Below are 23,541 nucleotides of genomic sequence, written 5' to 3'. Positions count from 1 at the left end.
GAGTCTGGGGCCCCCAAACTGTACTCTTGTTCTTCCCAGTCCTTCTGTTGTCCACACTACCTTTTCTTTTGCCACCTCCTGGGTTTCCAGATCACCTGTTTGTCTCAAAGTCCCCTGAAAGGCCGGCTAACTCCTAATTGTAGATATGGGAAAAGTGAGGCCCAGAGAGGGAAACAATTTGTCAAAGTCCACACAGCATGTCTGTGACCAAATGGTCAGGGAAATTCAACCTGTGGAATGAGATGGGTTGTGGATTGACGTGACTCCAGCCTCGGTAACGTAGCCCCCTCTTTCTCATCGGCCTCACCTCCCTAAACCACCCCAGCAAGAATAACAGTGACCAGAACCTTCTCTCTAGCAAGTCAAAAGCACAGTTTTAGAACAAGGGTAGCTCTTTGAGTTGCCCCCTCCAAACTTCTCCCTGTATTCATGGGGGGGAAACTGAGTCCCAGAGAAGGCAGGAGACTTGCTGAGTCTCACGGTGAGTCTGAGATCCCTTGTGACTGGAGCCAAAATATTCATTTCCTAGAGTGAGAAGTCGGTCCAAGGTCCCTGGCACATCTACACTGGCCCTGAGTGCTTCTGCCCAGACTATCCTCTCCCTAGCCTGATTCTGCCTTTTTGCTGTGTGATTACGCCACAGTTCTGTCCCTCTCTGGGCCGCTGCCTGTTCAAGAGGGCCCCTCCTGGCTCAGAGTCTCAGAAACTCTGAGCTGCCCCCGGCCCCACGCCCAGCAGGAGAGGAGCCAGGGTCAAGGGAGTTGGGGGCCCAGCCTGCAAGGCCCAGCCTTCCAGAGCCAGGCCAGCCCTGGTCGCAGTGACCTCCCATCTCCAGGCCAGCCGACCAAATTCCTCCTTTAGAATAATAAACAGTGTGGCCAGCCAGGGAGGCTGGGAGGGAGCGGCAGGGAGGCTGAGATGACCCCCTCCCCCAGCCTGGGCTGCTAATGATTTTCTTTGGCTGGGATCTCAAGCAGGAAGGGGGGAGCAAGAGGGGCACCCAGCGAGGGGCACATGGGCCTCTGTGGGGGCTGCTGGCTCTGTCTCTGCACTGCTCCCTCTTGCTGGTGGAAGACTGGCATCCAGCTGGAGAGGTTGGAGCAGGAGGGACGGGAGTGGGGGTGCTGTGGGAGGGCTGGGCTTTGTCTCTGGAAGAGTCAAGAGAGAGGAATGGGGAGGAATGAGGAGACCCTCAGGCAGGCTGGTCGAAGGGATGGGGAGGAGGAGGAAGGGCAAGCAGAGTTGCTCAGAGAGCTTCCTGGGGGGCTGGGCAGTAGGGGTAAAGGCTGCCCCCGTAAGTGGCCCACTCCCCGTCATCCCATTTTGAGAGCTGGCAACTGAGGACACAGAGAGAGCGATAGCACAGGAGGCAGCCCCCATGGGGCTCAGACCTGGAGCCCAGCCCTAGACTGGGAAGTAAAGGGCCATCTGGGCGTGGCCTGAGGAGCCAGGCCTGGCCCGCAGCCACTCAGGGAAGTCAGCAGACCCGCAGCCTGGGAGGCGCCCTGTGCCTGGTCACGTGGTCTCTTCCCACGTTTCTTGCTCTGTGACCCCTGTCTACTTCTGGTCACCTTTTTATCGATGCTGCAGGCAGACCCTTGCCAGCTTGGCTATTGGTGGTTGTCTGGAATCCGCAGATGGGGCTGCTAAGGGCAGGGATGGAGCAGAAACCCACCTGAGTCGATCTGTCTCTCTGTGGTCCTTCTTCTGTCTCTGGCTCCCTCCTTTACCATGTGCGTCCTCCTTCTTAATCTCTGTGTCTATCTCTTTCTGCCTCTATCATTCCAGATCTCTTTGTCTCCCTCCTGGACAAGCTCTGCTGGGTCATCCTGCATGAAATTCTTTCCCATCCAGAGCCTTAGTTTCCCTGTCTGGACTCTAGGGGTGAAGGTGGGGGAGCTTGGATTCAGTAGTCTCCAAGGACCTCTGAAGCCTTCCCTTGCAGTGGGGCTGCCCCTGGGCCCAGCCCCTGGCCCCTCTCCCCTAGGCCTCCCTGTGCAGCTTGGGGCTGAGTAAAGGGGGCCCAGGCATGGGGGTGCCCCCCCAACATTCCGCAGTCCTGACTCCCCCGCTTCCCTTCCCACAGCCGCCTCCACTTCCTGTTGTGCTTTTGGAGCCTGTGGGAGTTCTCTGGGTTCTGGCTTTCCCCCTCCTGCTCCCCCAGGCCTTTCATCACGCTTTCCCAAATATTTGTCCTGGCAGATAAGAGCTTGGTATTGGAACTGTCACCCAGATGACTGGCTGTTAGAGCTGGCGGGCCCCTGGACACCATCCAGCCCGAGTCCCCCACTTCCACTGCACATAAGGAGAAACTAAGGCCCAGAGAGGCCTGGGTTCAGCCAAGGCTACTAGAGAGGTAGTGGCAGAGCTGAAGTTTGGTCCATCCGCCCTGAGGCCCAGCCCCATGCAGCAGGTGGGGACGCAGGCGAGTGCCCTCTTGATCATGGGACATGGGTGGGTTTCGACTTCAGCCCCATAGACATGGAGGCTTGGTGGTCTGGGCTGGGGTTTCCTTGCAGGACCCAGGTGCTAAGTCCAATTTCGCAATGACTGTGCCCACTCAGCCCTGACCCCTGTATTTAACTCTGCAGGACACCATGCAGCTTCCGAGCACCAGGCCAGCTCCTGTCCTCAAAGGTAGGTACACTGTGGCTTCCAAGTGTCATGCCAGCTCCTGTTATCAAAGGGGTAGGGGGCCCCCAGGAGGCACTGAGCAGAACCCTGGAGCTGGCCAAGGCTGGTAAGCTGGCCCCAGGGCCTGGGAGCCCAGGGACACTGCTGTGCTCGTGAGCCTCGACTTCCTGCCTTTCCTGCGGTGCTCAGTGGAGGCCTCCTTCTACGGTTCACTCAGCTCAGTTACCCCCGTGTCCCACCTTTTCTCAGTACTCTGGGGTACCAGCCTGGCTGGTCTGCTTCCGGTCTGGGGCTCCCCTCCCATGCCTGGATCCCTCACTGGCTGTGAGGTCCCAAGTCCTGGCTGGGCTTCTGCAAGCACACCCTTCCCTCACTACTGCCTATTTTATGCTGTCGGTGCTCTGGGGGCTGGGTGGCCGACCAGGCAGTGAACGGTCACCGGCCAGCGGGGACCAGCCGACAGCCTACCGAGGACGGCTGGCTGGCTGGCTGGCTGAGCACCTGCAGGTCTGCGGGACGAGGCTTACAGAATCCTGCCCAGGGGACATTAGCAGGGAGAGAGGAACCAATCACTTGACACCCTCATCCAACCCCAGTTCCCTCCAGGCCCCAGAAGGGGGGCCCCTGAGTCTCTCCTGTCCTTTGTGCCCTACTCTGAGCTACCTTGCCCCACCCTCCCCAATCAAGGCCACCTCTGGGGTTGGGTGGAACCTGGACAACTGGGCCAGCTGCAGGGAAGGGGCTCGAGGAAAGTGACCTGGGAAGTAATGCAGGAACTGGAGGCCTGGGAATTGTTTCCCACGGATTTCCTGATGCCTTCGGGTGAACATGCCCGCAGCCTGAACACAGCATAGCTGGAGACTCTAAGGTCTGGGAACTAGAGGCACTAAGATCAGGAGTCCTGAGGGCCCCCAGCACTGGGCAAGCTGGCTTCAAAGCCATGGCTTCCAGTCTGTGTCAGATTAGGGTGGCATGGTCTTCAAGGACTGTGCAGACATGGCTTCCTCCAGGGTCAGCCGAGAGGAGAAGGGCTGATGTTCCTGTGCTGACATCTGACGCCTTTTCTCCCAAAGGCCAGGTGCTGTTGCTGCCCCTGCTGTTGCTGCTGGGCCCACAGTCTTCCTGGGGCCTGGTCATCACACCCCCAGGGCCAGAGCTTGTCCTCAATGTCTCCAGCAACTTCGTTCTGACCTGCTCGGGCCCAGCTCCAGTGGTGTGGGAACGGATGTCCCAGGAGCTCCCACAGAAGATGGCCAAGACCCAGGATGGCACCTTCTCCAGCACACTGACACTGACCAATGTCACTGGGATAGACACAGGAGAATACTTCTGCGCCTACAAAGGCTCCCATGCACTGGAGCCTGGTGAGCGAAAACGGCTCTACATCTTTGTGCCAGGTAAGCACCCCCACCTGCCTGCTCACTCTCTGACTTCTGTCAGCTGCAGGTGTCTGGGGGGAGCGGAGAGTGCTTAGTGACATTGGGAGCCATGGCCAGCTTCGACATGCAGATGAATCACGGGATCCAGCCTGGCTCGGTCCAGGAGTATGATCACTCCCCCGCCCCCCTGAGTCAGATCAGGGAGATCTGACTGCTCCCTGCCCACCCCATTCCTGGCTCCCCAGAATTCTGGCTTCTCAGCAGGTTCCAATATCTCTCTGTTGGGCCTCCACATCCCATCTTTCCCATCCTGCAAGCTCCGGGTTCCAGCTGCCCTTTGACTTGTAGCTTATCTTCTTTCCCACCCTGGTGCTGACCGTATCAAATGTTAAAGCAGGAAGGGACCTCTGAGAGCATCCTTATTCTGTAATGAGAAAACTGAGGGACAGAGAGAAGACACCTGCTCAAGGTCACATCGAAATTCAGGGGATAGCCAGAAAACCAGCTCCCCTGACCCTCATTCTTGACCCCCACACCTGGCAGATCCCACGATGGGCTTTCTCCCGGTTGACCCCGAGGAACTATTCATTTTCCTCACGGAAATAACTGAGATCACAATTCCGTGCCGAGTGACGGATCCGAAGCTGGTGGTGACACTGCATGAGAAGAAAGTGGATATCCCACTACCCATCCCCTACGACCACCAACGTGGCTTCTCTGGTACATTCGAGGATAAGACCTATGTCTGCAAAACCACCATCGGGGACAGGGAAGTGGATTCTGAAGCCTACTATGTCTACAGCCTCCAGGGTAAGCCCCCTTTCTGGCCTGATGTTCAGCAGAGGCAAGTACGGTCCTCCGCAGGGGTAGAGCCCTTTCCAGTTTACGAAGTTGGCAATTCCTGTTTTCACCACATTCTCACTGTAGTCTCGGAAGGCAGGTAGTGTTTCCCCATTTTACGGGTGAGAAGCCTGAAACTCAGAGGAGGAAGTGTGCCCAAGGTCATGGGGAGGGTGGGTGGCAGGGCTGGGCTGCACACTGTGGTGGGCAAAGGCACAGGCCTCGGAGCTGGTTGGGTTTGAGTCCTAGCTGTGCACTTCCCATACGAGCGAGTTTGCACCAGGTACCTAATCTCTCCGAGTCTGCTTCGTCCTCTGGAAAATGAGGACCATAATGATGGCCCACCTGGTGGGATTATTGGGAGGATTAAAGACAGAGGCTCCCTGGTACATGGTTTGTGCTCCATACCTTTCTCTGGTACTTAGATGCCCAGAGAATACACTGATTCAAGGTTCTAGAATGTCGGATCCATGAGGACAGGAATTTTTCTGTTGTGTTTATTGCTAAAGTCCCAGTGCCCAGCATAGTACTTGATGTACAGAACATAGTTAACAAATATTTGTTGAATTAATGGATCTTCTGCATGAGTCATCCCTTCCATCTCTGAACCCCCACCCTCTCCCCAAGCCACAGGGCTGGTGTGATGGCTGGTGGTGACTTCCTCGGCCCTAAACTCATCTCTCTCCACTAGTGTCATCCATCAATGTCTCCGTGAATGCAGTTCAGACTGTGGTCCGTCAGGGCGAGAACATCACCATCATGTGCATCGTGACCGGAAACGAGGTGGTCAACTTTGAATGGACCTACCCACGCATGGAGGTAGTGCTGGGCTGGGGGGTTGGAGGAACGGCCAGGGAAGGATGGGTATCTTGCCTTGTAGCCTAACTTCTTGGACTCTGCCTGATGGGGGGCTTCCCCCACCTGTCCCTACAGAGTGGGCGGCTGGTGGAGCCAGTGACTGACTTCCTCTTCAATATACCCTCGCACATACGCTCCATCCTGCACATCCCTGCTGCTGAGCTTGGCGATTCAGGGACCTACATTTGCAATGTATCAGAAAGTGTGAATGAGCATCGGGATGAGAAGTCTATCAATGTCACTGTGGTTGGTGCGTGCCCTGGGGCTCAGCCCTGACCCTCCTTCTGAGCTGGACCTAGACCCTATCATGGCCCCAGGGTCCTGTCAGCCGCATTCCAGTACAGCTCTAGCTTCAGTACCAACCAATGCCCATTTCCAGGATAAACCAACACGCAGTGTCGGCCCCAAATCCAACTCTATTCCCAGCGTGGACTTTCTGCCTAGCCAGAACCTCAGGCCCAACCCGATTTCTAAACCCACCTGCCATCCCGGCCCAGGCTGCCCCATCCTCAAATTCAGCCATGCTGCAGCTCACCTCAGCCACAATCCTGAGCCAGAATACGCTCAGTGAGAACGACAACTCCAGTCCCAATCTCAAACCCGGTCCCCAAATCAATATCAGCCCCCAGGTCGGTCCCTGGTCCAGGCTCAGTCCCGACTTTAACCCCAGATCCCATACCTCGATCATTGGTTCAGGTCCTGAAGCCTGAAGCCCGGAAGGCCGGGCTCCTATGCATTCGGTGGATGCCCTGCCTCCGGGATCCCCGCCCCCAGGAGGCGCTGTCCTATTGGTAGCCGGGCCGGGCCCCACCCCTGGGGCCCCGCCCCTGACGGCAGCCCCTTGCAGAGAGTGGCTACGTGCGGCTGCTGGGAGAGCTGGACGCCGTACAATTCGCGGAGCTGCACCGCAGCCGGACTCTGCAGGTCGTGTTCGAGGCCTATCCGCCGCCCACTGTCATGTGGTTCAAGGACAACCGCACGCTAGGCGACTCCAGCGCTGGCGAGATCTCCCTGTCCACACGCAACGTGTCTGAGACCCGGTGAGCAGCAGCCCACCCGCTCCATTCTTGACGTTATTCTCTGCAGCTGCCCGGCAGCTCACAGCGTTCAGCCTCGAGACACACCTAGAGACACTTTTCCTGAGAGCCCACTACGTGCGAGGTGCCGTACCAGGCACTGGGGAGGCTGCAGAGCTCCAAGTAGACTGTTCCACCCCCCTCCTAGAGTCTCCTGTCTAGAGGGGGAAACAGACGCGGGTCAGATGATCACCCAGATGTTCAGTTGTCCTTGTGATGGGTGGGGCCAGCTGGGAGCAGCTGAGGAGAAGAAGGCCAGATGATCACGGAGGAGGGTGCCAGACGGGCCACGACCACCCATGCATGGATGTTGGCCCGGAGGCAGGAGGCGAGCAGGCCGACAATGAGGGGGAGGGAAGGGGCCCTTGCCCACCTTCTTCACCCCTCCCCAACCCCCCTCTGAGCTCTGTGGAGCCAGCTGCCGATGGGTGGGGGATTCAGGAGACTGGCAGCATGAGTCCCGTCTGCTAGCGACACCTGTGTGATGTTGGGAAGGCCGTGCCCCTCCCTGGGCCTGGTTTCTCAGGTCCATCCAAGGAGGGCTGGGTGGGGGGACTGTGGGAGATCTTCCAGCGACAGCAGCTGGGCCTGTCGTGCTCCGCAGGTATGTGTCGGAACTGACGCTTGTGCGGGTGAAGGTGGCGGAGGCTGGCTGCTACACCGTTCGGGTCTTCCATGAGGACGCGGAGGCCCAGCTCTCCTTCCAGCTGCAGGTCAACGGTAAGGAGCCCTGCACCCTGCCTCCCTGCACACCCCCCCCCCCACCGCTTCCCTCTCCCTTCCTACCTTGTCCACCCACCCACAGGAGGAGAAGGAGCGGGAGAGGGAGCGGAGGACTCAGGAGGCTGGCCTCCAGGCCGAGCTCCAACATTTCCGCTCCTCTGTGAACTTAGCATGTCTCCTCCTTGAGCCTCAAGCTGTACACGGAGGCCCCTGAGCTACACTGGTGTCCCTAACACCTCAGGCCTTCATGTGCCAGTGCCAGTGATTCGCACATGCCCTCATACTGGACTACTACTTAGGTATTCACTGAGCAACAACAACACACCAGTCTGGTCAAGGTTCTTGAGGCCCTGCCTTTGTGCTGCTTGTCTCCTGCTGGGGGAGGACAAGCACTCCACGGTAGGGCAGAGAACCAGCAAATGACACAGAAGGTTAGAAGGTAACAAGTGCCATCGAAGGAGGAGAAAAGCTGGGTAGGGAGGACCGAGGGTTCAGGGGGCATGGGGCAGTGAGGGTTGCGATTTTGAGCGGCCTGATCAAGTTGGCCTCAAGGAGGCGACATTTGTGTGAAGACTTAAAGAACGTGAGGGCGTTCACCAGGGGGTTCTTGGGGGGCAAGGGCCCGCCAAGCAGTGGCAAGGCAGGACAACAGCAGAAAGCTGGTGTGGCAGGAACTGAGAAGGGGGAGAGTGGTGGGAGATGAGGTCAGAGCTGAGACCTGGTCGTGGGGTGTAGGGGGGAGCACAGATTGCGTGGGTCCCCTCGGGCCCTTGTATGGACTTTGGCTTTTACTGTGACGGAGATGACAGAGCCACGGCAGGGTTTTGAGCAGGGGAATGACACACGAATGACTTACTGTTTTGTCAATTGACTTTCTAAAAATAAATGTATTTTGAAAGAGAATTTAACCTCTCAATTGTAGATGGAAAATCAGCATCACATGTCATAAATATAAAGCAACCACTAAAATAAACTCTGGGAAAACAAAGCGATGCTATTAAATTCTAGCTTCGTGCTCTCCTGCTCTCGCTTTCCCAGGGCTTTCTCTGACCCTCAGACCTGCTCTGTCTTTGTTAAAAGGGCAGATTAGCGAGTCTCAGAGAGGTGTTAGAGACAGACTGGCACCCTACTGAGGCTTTCCCTTTGAAGTGCCCAGAAGGGGAACCTGTCAGTTTTCACACGGGGATTCCTGGTATTTGATGTTCACCTGCAGCCTGAGGCTCCCCTTCCCCCCCAACCCCCATACCCTGGGCCACATCCTCCTGGAGGGCCTTTCTCACTGTCTCCTTCTTGACCTCCCCACCTCCTGGCCTCCTCCCCTCTCCACATAGTGCCTGTCCGTGTGCTGGAGCTGAGTGAAAGCCACCCTGCCAGCGGGGAGCAGACGGTCCGCTGTCGCGGTCGTGGCATGCCCCAGCCGCACCTCACTTGGTCTACCTGCAGCGACCTCAAAAGGTGAGCAGACCCCTGGCCTCCATCTCCCAGAGTAACCACAGCGGCCTGGAAGGACCCAGTGGAGGTCATCTCCTCCAGCCCCTTATCTGGGCACCAAGTTCCAGGCTAGAGCCCCATTCTAGAAGATGTGGCTTCTTGGAGATGCTCTGCATGACCTCAATGTCCCATTTCTTTACCTTGACTCCGGAGATCAAATGAAGGGAGTGGATTTTGCGATCTCGGGCTCTCAGTTCTGGGTTCGGAGCGCCCCCTGCCGATCAGTCGAGGAGGCACAGGAGGAATGAGCTCAGGACCAGTCAAGGACTGGAAGCTGACCCGACTGGCTTTCCTCAGCAGATGTCCGCGCGAGCTGCCGCCCACGCCGCTGGGGAACAGTTCGGAGGAGGAGAGCCAGCTGGAGACTAACGTGACATACTGGCCCGAGGACCAGGAGTTCGAGGTGGTGAGCACACTGCGCCTGCGCCGTGTGGACCAACCGCTGTCTGTGCGCTGCACTCTGCACAACCTGCTGGGACACGACATGCAGGAGGTCACCGTGGTGCCGCATTGTGAGTCCTCTGGCCCCAGTGGCTCCTGGAGACCCTCCACCCCCACCTCCACCCTGCCATCCTTGGAGCTGTGCCTGGGAGTCCAGCTGTGCCTTGGGGCCTCGCCAAGCCCACCAGCAAGCGCCCCTATGCACTTATGCAACAACGCAGGACTGGCACACGTGCGTACACCCATGAGTGTATGTGTCTAGACCATGGCTGGGTGTACGCATGTTCTGTGTGCATCCTAAGCCATGAGCAGGAGCAGGCCTGACCCTTGGACACAGGGCAGACCCTTCCAGTGTAGATTGGTAAACCACATCATAAAGACTGCCCAAGCCCCAGATACACGTGTCAGGCTGGAGTGTATGTCTACAGGCTTGTGCACAAGCACGCATGATGCCTGCCTTTGGGGGACTACACCGAGTGCATGCATAAAGCCATGGATATGGCTATGCCCAATCCCCAGAAGTGTATATAAACCCACAGGGGTGTGTCTGTATGCGTGTATGTGCAGATGCACGATCCCCACACAAGGGTGTAGATAGTGCATGTGTAATTCCTGTGCATGTGTGCAAACTGGCACAGAGTGTGGAGCGGCAGCACCCCCTCCCCCATGAAAGCGTGCAGACACAGCCTCTGCACCCAGATGCCTGCTGTCCCATGCGTGTCTGTGAGCAGGTTCACACACACACAAAGGCACAACTCTTGTCCACGGGAATAGTGTCGGCCAGCGCCTGGGTGCCCATGCTACCTGCCGGTCCTTGGGCGTGCGTTTCCCCTTGTGCTGGTCTCTATTTGTTCACTCGTTTCCTCTTTCTCCCTGGAGAAGGCCCAGCCCCCCTGCACTTCTAGTGCCCTCAGTCCAGAGAGAAGGCAGCCAAGGAACTAGGCAATCCCACTGCAGGGGGCAGTACTTTGTGGGGGCCAGGGAGCCTAGAGGGAGGAGGGGCTCTGTGTCCAGCTGGGGGATTCAGGAAAGTGTCCTGGAAAAAGAAATCTTTAGGTCAAAACCTGAAAGATACCTGGAAGTTAGGCTGGTAAGAAATGGGGTTCGAGTCAAAGGGAATGGCTTTTGCAAGAGCCCAGAGGCAAAGTGGGATCAGAGAACTCAAAGGCTTTCAGCGTGGCTTGAGCCCAGAGTATGTGTGTGTTTAGGGGCTGGAGCAGGGAGATAACAAGTGAAAGGGAAAGGACTGGTGAAGGAGGGGCTCGGGTTAGGCAGAAGCCAGGGCAAACAGAGCTTTGAAGGCTGTGGGAGGCGTTGGCAGGTTGGTCTGGCACACATACACGAGCTTCTCTGTGCACAGAGCTGTCCCCAGCCCGCCCTGTGGTGGGACAGGTGGGGTTTTCATCCCTTACCTCACTCCCACTCCCACGCATGCGCACGTACCCCTTAGCTGGTGGGCGCCTGCAGACCAGCCCAGAGCAAGACAGAAGTAAAGCTTTTGTGTGCTGCTTGAGGGGAAAGCCATGTACTAACCCACAGGGAAACTACCATGGCAAGACCAAGCCTCTTCTTTTTATTCAGATTGCTCCTTAGAAGATTCAGACTTCCTTCCCAGGCCTGGGATGTGTGACCTTGTGGGGAGAGGGAGGAGAAGAGTGATGTTGGTCTGGGACCCTGAGGAGGAGGGACAGGGCCTCCAGGGGCGCTGAGAGGGGCAAGTATGGGACAGAAGAAGAGGGAACAAGTTTGTGGGGGACCCCATGGGTGGCCAGTGGGGCAGGGTAGGGGAGGTGAGGGTCTGGCCAGAGTGGATGCAGAGGGAGGGGAAGAGAATGGGAAATTGTACAGCAAAGAGGCCGAGGCATTAGGGAGGAGACTTGGGGTTTGGGGGCCCTGAGTTAGCCCCACTTGGTTACCCCTGTTCCCTGGGGGATGTAACTTATAACTGTCATCACTACGCCGACGCTGCTGGGGACTCCGGGTGAAACAGGGGAGGAAATGGTCTGGATTCATCAGGCTCTGGGAGCTTAGTCAGGCTCTGTCCTAGCTGTGACAGCCCTGGCAAGGGCATGGATTCAGAGGCAAGGTGAGCCCAGTCGTTAGGAGCTGGTATCCGGTCTGGGGCAGTGGCAGACAGGCCAGACTGAGCCCAGCAAGGGCTGAAGGCATATGGGAGCCCAGAGGGAGCTGAGTGCCATTGTTACTGAGGGGTGTGGGTTCTTACAGGCAGCACACAAAAGCTTTATTTCTGTCTTGCTCTGGGCTGGTCTGAAGGCACCCACCGGTTCAGGGGTACATGCGCATGCGTGGGAGTGGGAGTGAGATAAGGGATGAAAACCCCACCTGTCCCACCACGGGGCAGTCTGACGTCACAGGCCATGGCTGGTGGAGGTCAGGACAGGCAGAGAGGATTAGCTGGACCAGCAGTGGGGACACGGGAGGACTGCCAGGGAGCTGCCAAGTTCCCCGTTTGCTTATGGCTGGCTCTTGTCTCTGCCTGCAGCTCTGCCCTTCAAGGTGGTGGTGATCTCGGCCATCCTGGCCTTGGTGGTCCTCACAGTCATCTCCCTCATCATCCTTATCATGCTGTGGCAGAAGGTAAGCTCCCCCACTTGCCTGGTGGGTGCACATGGGCACACTATTCTTTCTACATGGAGCCCTAGCTGCCCTTGAATGTTGCAGGATCTGGTCATGGCCCAGCCTGGCACAGAGCGCTGGGGTAAAACGATGGAGAGCTGCCTCTACCCCCAGCAGCAAGGGCCATCATGGGCCTGGTCCAGGCCAGCCAGGGTCCCTTGCCATTGCTGTGCCTTCTTGGGTGTTGCCTGGACCTCAGCCCTGCCCCTCCCAGCCACAGGGCAAGGCACTTTCTGGGTGGACTACGTGAGTCCCAGGATTCTTCCAGCTCTCACCTCCAGAGGCTCCCAGGCTTCTACTGAAATGCATTCTAATCCTACTAACGTGTCATTTCAGTGTTCTGTTCCGAGGCCTCACCATTCTGCAATCCCGATGTTTTAAGATTCTTGAGTTAGGATTGCAGCATCCATGATTTTATCATTCTAAGAGCCCAATCCTGTGATTCCCACATCCTATGATTTCAACATCGTGTGCTTCCATCTTTCTGAGATTCCCACTGCAGATGACCCAGCTTGGAGAACGGGCTGTCCACATCTAGCCGAATGCTCCTAGCTTGTGTCACTTCCCAGGACTGCCTGCCCCACTACTTCCATCTGGGAAGCAGCTAGGGCTCTGGGAGAAGCTGGCAAGGAGGTCCTGATGAGCCAGGCCCTGGGCTATTAGCTTCTCCTCAACCAGCACCAAGCTGGGGCCTCTTGGCACCTGTTCTCACTGAGCCCGTGAACCTGAGCCTTATCAATAACTTGCTGTGTGACTTCAAATAGGCCTCTGTCCCTCTCTGGGCCTCAGGGTCTCCTGCTCCATCTGCCCCATAAGGGGCCATGGGCGGGTGGGCCCCAAAGCCCAGACCTCCTCTGATGAGCCATCCCTGGTGTTGGTCTTGCAGAAGCCACGTTACGAGATACGGTGGAAGGTGATTGAATCCGTGAGCTCCGACGGCCATGAGTACATCTATGTAGATCCTATGCAGCTGCCATATGACTCCACCTGGGAGCTGCCAAGGGACCAGCTTGTGCTCGGTTAGTCCAGAGCACTTTCGAGGGCAGTCTGGGCACTTTCGGAGGGTGGCAAGACTGTCTGAGGTCTTGCCTTCTCGGGCCCTCAGTGCCCCTCTCCATACAATGGGGCAAGGTGATACCCCAGGGAGGGTTCAGCACTGAGGTCCTGTGATCCCATGACTATGTGAGATCGGACCTCTTGTGGGCAAGAGGGGAAGTAGGAATTGAGGACAGGCTGCATGTCAGGCCCATGCTTAGTCTAGCTGGGAAGGCCAAGGTGTGCAGAGGAGCTGAACTCCCTTTAGGGATGGGAGGAAGGCTTCCATAGACTAAAGATGGACCAGAAAGCCAGCAGGACTTAGATGGGACATCAGGAAGGGCTGCAAAGCACTGTGGGAGACTCCTGGAGGGGAACATCTTACGTCCCGATTGGCTGGAGGGGTTGACCTCCGAGAGAGCAGGGTATGTGGTTCCGTGTTGGGCCAGGAGCTAAGGGATTGTCTCTACCCCAGGACGCACCCTGGGCTCCGGGGCCTTTGGGCAGGTGGTGGAGGCCACGGCTCACGGCCTGAGCCACTCGCAGGCCACGATGAAAGTGGCAGTCAAGATGCTGAAATGTGAGTCCTGGGAGCCTGCCCCTCCCTCACATCTGGGCCCCCACATGTTCCCTGACCCCGGCCCCACACAGTCAGGCACTCCCCGGCTGTCATTTGCTGGATGCAAGCAGTACAGTCACCTGTGGGCCATCACCGCTGTAAGCTCTGCTTTGGCCAAGAATCTTCCTCACCCTGCCCCCCACTCCTGGCACCTCCTTCTCTCCCTGACCTTCCTCCCACCCTCTGTCTCCTCCCCCTACTCGTGGGTCCTCACTGCCCCTAGGCCATCTGGGTCTTACAGTAGGGTATGGAGCAGAACAGCCTTCTTGGGGCCTCAGGGACAGGGCAGGCCTGACGCCCCATCTCCCTCCTCAGCCACAGCCCGCAGCAGCGAGAAGCAGGCCCTCATGTCAGAGCTGAAGATCATGAGTCACCTTGGGCCCCATCTGAATGTGGTCAACTTGCTGGGGGCCTGCACCAAAGGAGGTACCAAAACCACTCCCCCAGAGGGCTCCAGAAAACGCCAGCTGCCCAAGCCTGGCCCCTCCCCTCCCCCTCCTCAGTCCAGGGATGACAGGATACTCCAGCTGGAGGGTCTGTACCTGCCCTGTCCAGGGCCCTCATTTCACAGACCCAGATGGGGGCGGGACTCACAAACCCACAGGATCACATCACCTTCAAGGCCCGAGGACTTGGCCATTTGCAAACCCAGGGGTCCTCTGACTCTTTAAAATTTTCTCAATACATTCCACAAACTCCTAAGTCCTGGCCCCTGTGAGGTGAGTTCTGTCCCTACACTCGGAGAACACCAGCAGGCTGACTGGGAGCCGCTTTCATTCAGATCATAGAGTCAAGTCCCCCCAGCCCGTGTGTTTATCTGAAGCTCTGACTGCAAGTTAGGCCATTCAAAAAAAAAAAAAAAAAGTATTATAACTGTTTGCATCTGCTTATTGTGAGATTCGGGATTTTCCTCAGTATTGTGCAACCAAAATAAAATACAGAAGTGAGCTGCACATAGAGGCCAATTTATGTCCACAAGATCACCCATTTAAAATGTCTGTCTTCATCAATATCGTCAAGTTCCCACTGATGGGCTTCAAGTAAATGGACTGTATTTGGGTTGAAATAGTTGCCTTTCTTTGCTCTATATCCTGGGCTCCAGCATCCGCCGTCATTTGAAAACCTGTGGGTGACATCTGCCACCCTGTCCTTGCTCTGTGCCAGGCCCCGGGGCCGAGCTGACAAAGCCATTATCTTATGAGTGCCCAGGGAGGTGGCTAGGGTTAGCCCCATTTAACAGATGGGGAAAGTAAAGCTCGGCGAGAATAAGTATCTCCCTCCTGGTCACAGAAGCCGGAAAAGAACCGGGGTTAGCCCGGTGCCAGAGCCTCTTGGCCATCCTACGAAACTGCCTTTCCAAGCTGCAGCCCGGCGTTAGACCCCGGGCCCTGACGGCAGGTCTGAGCCCGGGGGCTGTGCCTGAGCCTGTGCCCCCACAGGACCCATCTACATCATCACTGAGTACTGCCGCTACGGCGACCTCGTAGACTACCTGCACCGCAACAAGCACACTTTCCTGCAGCGCTGCTCCGACAAGCGCCGCCCGCCCAGCGCCGAGCTCTACAGCAACGCCCTGCCCGTCGGGCTCCCGCTGCACAGGTACCGCAGGAGGCTTCAGGGAGCCCTCGGGGCACCTGCTCACTCCCTCCCTATCCAGGACGGAAGCTGAGGCCAGGGTGGGCAGAGACGGTTTAGGAGCTGGGGTGTCGGTCTGTCACCGAAAGACAGGAAGACTCAGCCCTGGATCGATTTCCTTCTAGTCCTTGGTCCACCTCCAAAGACATGGGTGCATGTGGTCCCCTAGCTTTCCGGGGAGCTGGCACTGTAGGCAGAGGCATTAGGATGACTCCTTGCCCACTCTGGGCTGTGGCTGGGCCCTCACAGGGCATCACAGCCGGATAGAGACCCCCGGAGAGGCACCGTGCTACCTGCCCTTCCTCTGACCCTCGCACTCCAGTGCTGTGATCACGCCTAGGCGTGAGCTCCCCGGGGACACGCACGGGGTCTTATGTCATCCCAGCACCCCGCTGCCCAGCTTAGGACCCCACGGGCTCGGGGGAAGGGCTCCCTGCATGGCCATTCAAGTGGTGACAGACTGGAGGAAGATGAGTGGTGGAGTGAGAGAGGAAACCCATGAGTGACAGGGCCTTGTGGGGCCTCGGGGCGAGGAGGGGCGGAAAGGGAAGCAAAAGAAAAGCCCCATGGCCCTTCCTCCTGTGACATTCCTCTCTCCCCTAGCCATGTGTCTCTGCCCGGGGAAAGCGACGGTGGCTACATGGACATGAGCAAAGACGAGTCGGTAGACTACGTGCCCATGTTGGACATGAAAGGAGGCGTCAAATATGCAGACATTGAGTCCTCTAGCTACATGGCCCCTTATGACAACTACGTCCCCACCGGTGGGTCCTCACCTCAGCACGGCCCCCACCCCTATGCAGTCGTGCGTTCCTATCAGAGCCTTTCGTATGCCCAGGCTCGCAACAACAGGGGGAGGAAGGTGGCTTGTCCCCATTTCAAAGATGCGGAAACTGAGGTTAGCCACCTGCACACAGCTGCTCTGTGAGGGAGCCCCAGAGTGAACCTCTGTTTCTGGATCCAGAGCGGGAAGAGTTGGGGTGGAGGGAGTTCTGGGCCTCCTGGGGCATGGACACAGAGGACGGCCCAGGCTCCCGGGCTGACCCAGGATCCCTGAGAAGCAGGCAGGTCAGGCTGAGCAAAGGTGGCCTGGGGCTAACGTCAGGCTGACAGGCTTTTCTGGCCCATGAAAGCACACTGATGAGGTAGGAGAGGTTTGCATTAGATGTTTGAAAATTGTCTTCCTTTTTTGGAGGACTTAGAGGATCAGTAGCTACCTGTATCAGAGAGTCGGCCTCTGTGAGCAAAAGGGCAGGGGTCCTGTGGGCCATGTGGAGACCCACGGTGGTAGGTGAACTTCTGTTCTCCCCTAGCTCCTGAGCGGACCTGTCGGGCCACTCTGATCAACGAGTCCCCAGTGCTTAGCTACACGGATCTCGTGGGCTTCAGCTACCAGGTGGCCAATGGCATGGAGTTCCTGGCCTCCAAGAACGTACGTGTGGTCACTGTGGGGAGGTGGGCCACCCAGCTGGCCAGGGTCCTCCAAGTACAAAGCTCTGTATGGCTGCTGTGTCCCCTGTGGTGGGTGAGGACAGTGAACGCCCTCACTGGGTGGCTCCCCTCACCTGTGTGGTGATACATTTTTCCCCAAGCCCTTGGCAGGGAGGTCTTTCCCCACAACTGCCCCCAAGGCCTCAGCTCCCATCTCCCCCAACCCAGTGTGTCCACCGAGATCTGGCAGCCAGAAATGTGCTCATCTGTGAGGGCAAGCTGGTCAAGATCTGTGACTTCGGCCTGGCTCGTGACATCATGCGAGACTCGAACTATATCTCCAAAGGCAGCGTGAGTACCATGTGCCTCTGACCCTGGGAGCAGGTTCTCTCCTGGTCAGCATGGCTGTGGCACGTGGGAGATGAGGACTGAGTGCCTCATGACCTGCCCTGTCCAGCGGTGTGTGTGCAGGCCGCTAGCCATGTGTGCAGGCCCAGGAAGGGAAGCCACCAGCTGTGCATGGGATGGGGGGTGGGGGAGTGGAGTGCTAAGGTTGTGAGGTGAGCCCAGGGCTCAGAGTCACCAGTCATGACGGGGGTGGGGGGGGCAAGGGAAGTGTGGAAAGGGAGCAGGTCAAATGTGTATTTGGTTAAAATGTGACCATCCTGTCAGCCACTCATGTTCCCACTTTCCACAAGAGGACAGTGAATCCCAGAGCTGGAGGGACTCTAGACCGCAGAGATCGAAGGTGGTCGGGTCAGAGCAGGGGGTTCCTTGGCTTCTCTCTGTCTCTCCTGCTCTCTACCAAGTCATCTAGGGGCCTCTACTGGGATCAGGAAGTGGGACCTCAGATCTGGGGCTCTTGCTCAGGGATGGGACCGCCATGTTACCAGCTGTGGGTAAAGAAACTTGGCCTTCCGGTCCCCTGGCCAATACTGGGATGCCTGTGGGATCTGCATGCCTGCAGAGGTGGGCTCTCAGGGCCCGGGAGTCAGGTGCTGGGGGGGGAAACTGCCAGGTGTGGAGTGGGCCCTGGCCCTCCTTATACTTAGTGCCGTGCCGCCCTCCCCCAGACCTTCCTGCCTCTGAAGTGGATGGCCCCCGAGAGCATCTTCAACAGTCTCTATACCACCCTGAGCGACGTGTGGTCCTTTGGGATCCTACTCTGGGAGATCTTCACCCTGGGTATGCTCCCCTGGCCCCCAGCTGTCAGGGGCACAGCCCCTACCCTGCCACCGTGTACCTCCAGCCTGGTGGGGCTGTGGGACTGGCTCTGGTGCAAGTTACAGTTCTCTGCTGCTTTCTCACAGCTACAAGACCTTGGCAAATCCCTTGTCCTCTCTGGGTCTCTTTACTTCCCCAGCCGATTATGGATGGGTTTGGAAGTGACACCAAAAAGCCTAGATGATTCTGGTTTCTCTGGTTCTCTGATTCTGGGAAGGGTTGCCGTCCCTGTCCAGAGCCTCTGAAGGGGGCTCACGAGTCTCAATGCCAAGGCCATTATACCGTTTGTCCATTCTAGGGCTGGTGTGCTTCTCTCTGCCACTCTTCCAGCACCTCTGAGCCGGTGTGTCTCTCATCTCTGCTCTCTGCAGGTGGCACCCCGTACCCAGAGCTGCCCATGAACGAGCAGTTCTATAATGCCATCAAGCGGGGGTACCGCATGGCCCAGCCTGCCCACGCCTCCGACGAGATGTGAGTGGAGCCTTTGCGAGGATTTTTTTGGGTGCAGACAATAGTTATCCAATTTAACTTGCTTAAGGCAAAAATAGATTCGTTCAGAGATCTAGAAAAACCTCCGTATAGCTGGATCTAGGTGTTCAGAGGCTGTCCTCAGGAATCTGGTTCTACCCGGGTCTGCTTTCTTTCGTGCTGGCCACATTTTAAGGCCAGATGGCTACCTGCTCACTGCTTTCACCATAGTTCGGGCGGAAGGCCTCAAGCTGACCGTCCAGGGCTCAGCTGGGGTCACATGCCCATCCAGAACCAGCCATTGAGTTGAGAGCCATGCAAACTCCGACCAGCCAGACCTGGGCCATGTGCTCACCTATGCGGTTGACCCCATGGAACTTGCCAGCGGGGGGAGGGCCTGCTAAAGGACAGGAAAAGCAATCCCTCTCCACATGTCCTCCCCAATTCCCTTCATTGCTCACCTGGTTCCGGGAGGCTGCAGAGCTGGAGCCAAAGACCCTGACCCCCTCTGTGCCTCTCCCCAGTTACGAGATCATGCAGAAGTGCTGGGAAGAGAAGTTTGAGATCCGGCCTCCTTTCTCCCAGCTGGTGCTGCTTCTCGAGAGGCTGCTGGGCGAGGGGTACAAGAAGGTATGTTGAGGCAGCGAAACGGAGAGTTCTGGTCCAGAAGTCAGACACTGGGTACAAGGCTCTGTGTGTCGTGCTGGTATTTGAGGGACCACCCTGTACCTTCTCGGGCTTCTCGGGCTTCATTTTCCCTGCTGGTACTAGTAAGGGATGGGCTGGGGCTGTGAGTTGAATTTATTTTAACAGCACAGCGTTTTTTTGAAATGAAATCCTGCATGGAAGCCGCTGCCCACAGCCCCCTTCGTCCCGCATCCCTCCTCATGCCTTTGCACCCACGCACCAGGCCTGGGGCTCCCTCAGAAGTCTGAACAACCTTAGGCTGCGTATCCAATAAGGGCCTGACCGCCCTGATGCTGCTTCTATTTCCTCTTCGAGCTCAGTTAAGGCAGAACCCGGCCTGTCCACCAGAGGGAGCTACAGGGAGGGGTGGTGCACGCCCCTTTCCCCCTGACCCATTCCTAACCACGCTCCCACCCACGTTTAGTCACAGCTCAGCACCCAGTGAGATGATTGGGTTGTCACCACTTAGCAGTTAGGGAAGCTGAGGCCACAGTGAAGTAGGTTGAAGCAAGATGACAGCCCACACCTGTCTGTTCTGAAGTAAGGGGAGTGTTAGGGTCACAGGGGCTAGTCTGCTGACTGTCCCCTCCCTAGGGGGCCCCCAAGCCCACCTGGTCTTGTGTAATGGCAGCTGGGATTGCCGCCAGCTGTGTGTGGCTCCGGAAAATTCCCCTTCCTCTCTGAGCACCAGTTGCCCAATTCACACGAGGCAGGAGGGGCCAGGTCAGGGTCTCATGGTAGATGAACCCCACGGCATTTGTGGTCTGACCTTGCTGTTTCTTTGGTCCTCCCTCCCCATGGAGCAGAAGTACCAGCAGGTTGATGAGGAGTTTCTGAGGAGCGACCACCCGGCCGTCCTTCGGTCCCAAGCCCGTTTGCCTGGCTTCCATGGCCTCCGATCGCCCCTGGACACCAGCTCTGTCCTCTACACTGCTGTGCAGCCCAACGAGGGTGACAATGACTACATCATCCCCCTGCCTGACCCCAAACCCGAGGCTGCTGATGAGGGCCCACTGGAGAGTTCTCCCAGCCTTGCCAGGTAGCTGCTCTGGCCTGAGGCCCAAAGCAATAGTGGGTGTGTGTGTGTGTGTGTGTGTGTGTGTGTGTGTGTGTGTGTCTTCATGCCGCCAGGCTTGCCTTAGAAGTCCATTACCTGGGGTGAGTACTGATTCCTGCCAGTGAGCAGAAGGGAGGACTGAATTCATTTGGCTTCTGATGAGCTCAGGGGGAAAGAGCAGGCTGGTAAGAGACAGAATGTCTGGGACTTAATTGCGAGGTAGCAGTTTCCTGGAAAGTGGCCCCCATAGGCCTTGTCCCTGCTTCTCTTCCTAGGCCCTATCCAGGCCTTACGGAGAAATAGGAAGTCTAATCAGCATCCCCAGCACTTGTGTACTGTTCTGGGGTCACTGCCAGCCCTGGCCTGGGCTCCCTTCTCTAGCACCACATCCCGAGGGCCCCTGGGAGCCTAGCTGTAGGAGGCTGTGGTTGTAGGAGGTCTGGTGCCCACAGGAGTTGAGGCCAGAATTCTGACTGGGAAGGAGATTGGTGCTTTTCTTTTGCCTTGAGATGTGTGAAGTTACAGTGGGCGGGGATTGCAGGAAGGCCTGGACTTCGGGTTCAGACAGGACCTTCCCTCAGCTGGAGAGGAGAGTCCCCCACAAGGCCAGACACCAGCCCCCCCCAAAACCAGATCCACTCTCTGGTGAAGTGGCAGCAGCCGCAGGCATGGTTCCAGCTCCAGCTGTGGCTCCAGCTGCTGTGAGGCCCGGCCAGGCCCTGTCTCCACGAGCCTCCATCTCTCCTCGGGCACTCGGAGCGCCAGGAGAACTAGAAGGCCCTCTCCGCCTTCCTTAGGAGCAAAGGTTGCGGGGCTACAGGCAGTCCGTGTACAGAGGAGCAAAGCTCAGAGCTCAGACAGCTTAAGGAGTCAACGCTGGCCTGTCCGGCGCCCTCGCACAAGCTGCCTCTACTCCCCTGGCCTCTGTTTGGTCCTCTCGAAGATGAAAACAGGAACGCCCATCGACGTGGTGCTTTGCGTAGTCCTGACAGGGATTGGATGACCTAAAGGGTGTGGGGTGTATGGCTCAGGCTCGAAGGCACAGAAAGCTCTGGGCCACTCCTGTTATCTTACTGTGGCCCCCGCCCGGCCCCCCACTCACCTGCCTTCTCCTCCTAGCTCCACCCTGAATGAAGTCAACACCTCCTCTACCATCTCCTGTGACAGCCCCCTGGAGCCCCAAGAGGAGCCAGAGCCCCAGCCCGAGCCCCCGGCGGAGCCGCAGCCCCCACTGGATCCAAACTGCCCCGGGCCCCGGGCTGAGGCAGAGGACAGCTTCCTGTAGGGGGCTGGCCCCACCCTGCCCCACCCGAAGCTCCCCCTCTGCCTCCCAGAGCCCACTGCCTGCTGGGCTGGCCTCCCATCCGCTGTCACTTCCTAGAAAGTTCTTGCTCCTGGCCTGTGGCACCCCAGCCACTGGGGTGGGTTAGGAGGCAAGAAGGCTGCAGGGATCATGACCGGCCTCTGCCGCTGGGGGGGCCATGTGATGGGAGCCAGGGGTCTCCCGGGACGCTTCGTTTCTCCATCTGTAGGATGGGAGCTCCGGGCCCGGTGACGCACGATCTGGGCTTCTCGCCCTGGCTGACAGGTGGGGAGGCTGGAATCCCTAGAGATGCTCGGCGTTCAGGAGGCACAGATTAACGTTCTTCTGGTCGCACAGCTGCTCCTCCAGGAGCTGTAGCTCTCTCCTCGCACTTTCATCCACCTGAGAGCTGGGGAAGGGACCCTGGCATCCCTGGCTCCTGACTGAGCAGGGGCCTGGCCTCGGACAGTGATGTTCATCGGGAAGCCACCTCTCCTTGATGCCAGTCTCCACTTTCCCAGGCCCGAGCTGGTCTGGGGCCATCCATGCTCCCTGCTGGGGGCTGAGCCAAGTTCAGGACACTCTGGCCCACAGCCCCTGTCCCGGGCACTTGGGGCATACCTCGTACAAGTGCCCGTGTCCATGTCTGCCTGGCCCCGTAAGTGCCGGGGTCTCCTTCCTTATCACCGCTCGTCTTACTCCACCCGCCAGAGTCTCCAGGGTCAGGTGGGCCCCGCATCTGTGATGAGCGTGCAGATGTGCCAGTGAGGAATGTCCACAACCGTGCATCAGGAGGCTCATCGGACCTGATGTGGGACCTTGGAGGAATCCCTCACTCTCTCTGGGCCTGTCTGCCCTGTTGACAAATGAACAAGGTGGACTTGTTGACTTCTGGTGCCTGCGGCACTAACATTCTCGAATCTTCCAGGGGGTGGCACACTTGCCCAGAAGAAATAAAGCCAAACACTCCAAACTTCCATCCTAGGGGTCACCTGGGGTCTGGGGAGATTCCAGACAATGCATCACACTCTGGGCACCAGGAACCGTGCCTCTTCCCCCAGACCTCCAGCAAGCCCCAAAAGGCCAGCTGCCTAGGCCTTGACTTGGAGTGACAGGCAGTGTCTTGGAAAGCCCCCAACAGCTGCCCCATGGGAGGACTTCGGGGCCCCTCTCAGACCCACCAGTGAGCCCTGGAGCCATCCTGAGCGAGGGAGGCAGAGAGGATCAGATCCGACCCCTTGTGCGGTCTGCCGTCCAGCCCCTGCTATCCAAGTCTGTGCCACAGACATCGTGGACAGTGAGGGTTCCTGGGGGACCCCAGAGAGTACAAGAAGCCTTTCTAGGGAACCTGAGAGGGGTGCAAAAGGCGGATATTTTGGGGGTTGCCTTCTCACCCAGCAGCTGCCTAGTTCCTGAGGGAGTACCCGTGGGGTTTGGCTCACTCCCTGCCCAGGCCCGCTCACTGCACTCTCTCTGCCAACCAAACCCCGGCTCAGTGGGCATCGGGGGTGCCAGGGGAGTGAGGGCTGTGGCCAAGACTGCTGGCAGGAGGAGAGCCGGAAGTGGGCGGCAGCCCCCTCTGCCAGGCCAGGAGAGGGAGGGTGTTCTCACTACGGTACCAAAGATGTAATCACCTAGGTTTACAAGTATTTTTAGGACTCACATTAACTCACATTTATACAGCAGAAGTGCTATTTTATATGCCATCAAATTTTCCTGTGTACTTTTTTTTTTTTAAGAGAAAGATTTTAATATTAAACCTGGTGCTTCTCACTCATGGGCTTCGTGGTCTCTCGTGGGTTTAAGTCCCTGTGCCATGGAGATGGCAGGAGTGGAGTGGGGCAGATGGGGCTGAGCCCCAGCCACAGTGTCCCCACACAGTATCCTCTAGCTCGGAGTCTCAGTTCCATCTGTAAAATGGGGTTTGCACGCTCTTCCACCACTTGCTAGTGGCTGGACGGCCTGGGCCTTGGGCTGCGGCTTCCCAGGGTGTGAAATGGGAA

At 57.7% G+C, this 23,541-nt stretch overlaps 1 protein-coding gene across 2 annotated transcripts in view; it reads left to right on the top strand.

Annotated features, from left to right (window-relative positions):
- Positions 1-23,315, top strand: part of PDGFRB (platelet derived growth factor receptor beta) — a 36,574-nt gene extending 13,259 nt beyond the window's left edge. Inside the window, exons 2-23 of one of the 2 annotated variants that reach the window (XM_032851537.1) lie at positions 2,592-2,637; positions 3,708-4,031; positions 4,557-4,823; positions 5,545-5,672; positions 5,787-5,961; positions 6,559-6,751; positions 7,392-7,507; positions 8,842-8,965; positions 9,302-9,513; positions 11,946-12,040; positions 12,966-13,098; positions 13,590-13,694; positions 14,049-14,159; positions 15,173-15,332; positions 15,972-16,132; positions 16,682-16,800; positions 17,028-17,150; positions 17,873-17,984; positions 18,395-18,494; positions 19,016-19,121; positions 19,985-20,217; positions 21,355-23,315. In XM_032851537.1, the coding sequence (XP_032707428.1) occupies positions 2,592-2,637; positions 3,708-4,031; positions 4,557-4,823; positions 5,545-5,672; positions 5,787-5,961; positions 6,559-6,751; positions 7,392-7,507; positions 8,842-8,965; positions 9,302-9,513; positions 11,946-12,040; positions 12,966-13,098; positions 13,590-13,694; positions 14,049-14,159; positions 15,173-15,332; positions 15,972-16,132; positions 16,682-16,800; positions 17,028-17,150; positions 17,873-17,984; positions 18,395-18,494; positions 19,016-19,121; positions 19,985-20,217; positions 21,355-21,520 (3,309 nt within the window). In that variant the 3' untranslated portion in view covers positions 21,521-23,315. Of the gene's footprint in view, positions 1-2,591; positions 2,638-3,707; positions 4,032-4,556; positions 4,824-5,544; positions 5,673-5,786; positions 5,962-6,558; positions 6,752-7,391; positions 7,508-8,841; positions 8,966-9,298; positions 9,514-11,945; positions 12,041-12,965; positions 13,099-13,589; positions 13,695-14,048; positions 14,160-15,172; positions 15,333-15,971; positions 16,133-16,681; positions 16,801-17,027; positions 17,151-17,872; positions 17,985-18,394; positions 18,495-19,015; positions 19,122-19,984; positions 20,218-21,354 lie in introns of both variants that reach the window. The other variant, XM_032851536.1, reaches the window with a different exon arrangement.
- The last annotated feature ends 226 nt before the right edge of the window (positions 23,316-23,541 follow it).

This window comes from Lontra canadensis, unplaced genomic scaffold, assembly GCF_010015895.1.
Source record: "Lontra canadensis isolate GAN:19392208 unplaced genomic scaffold, GSC_riverotter_1.0 scaffold5, whole genome shotgun sequence".
NCBI classification, from domain to species: Eukaryota; Metazoa; Chordata; class Mammalia; order Carnivora; family Mustelidae; genus Lontra; species Lontra canadensis.
This window is presented reverse-complemented; position numbering and strand designations above follow the sequence as displayed.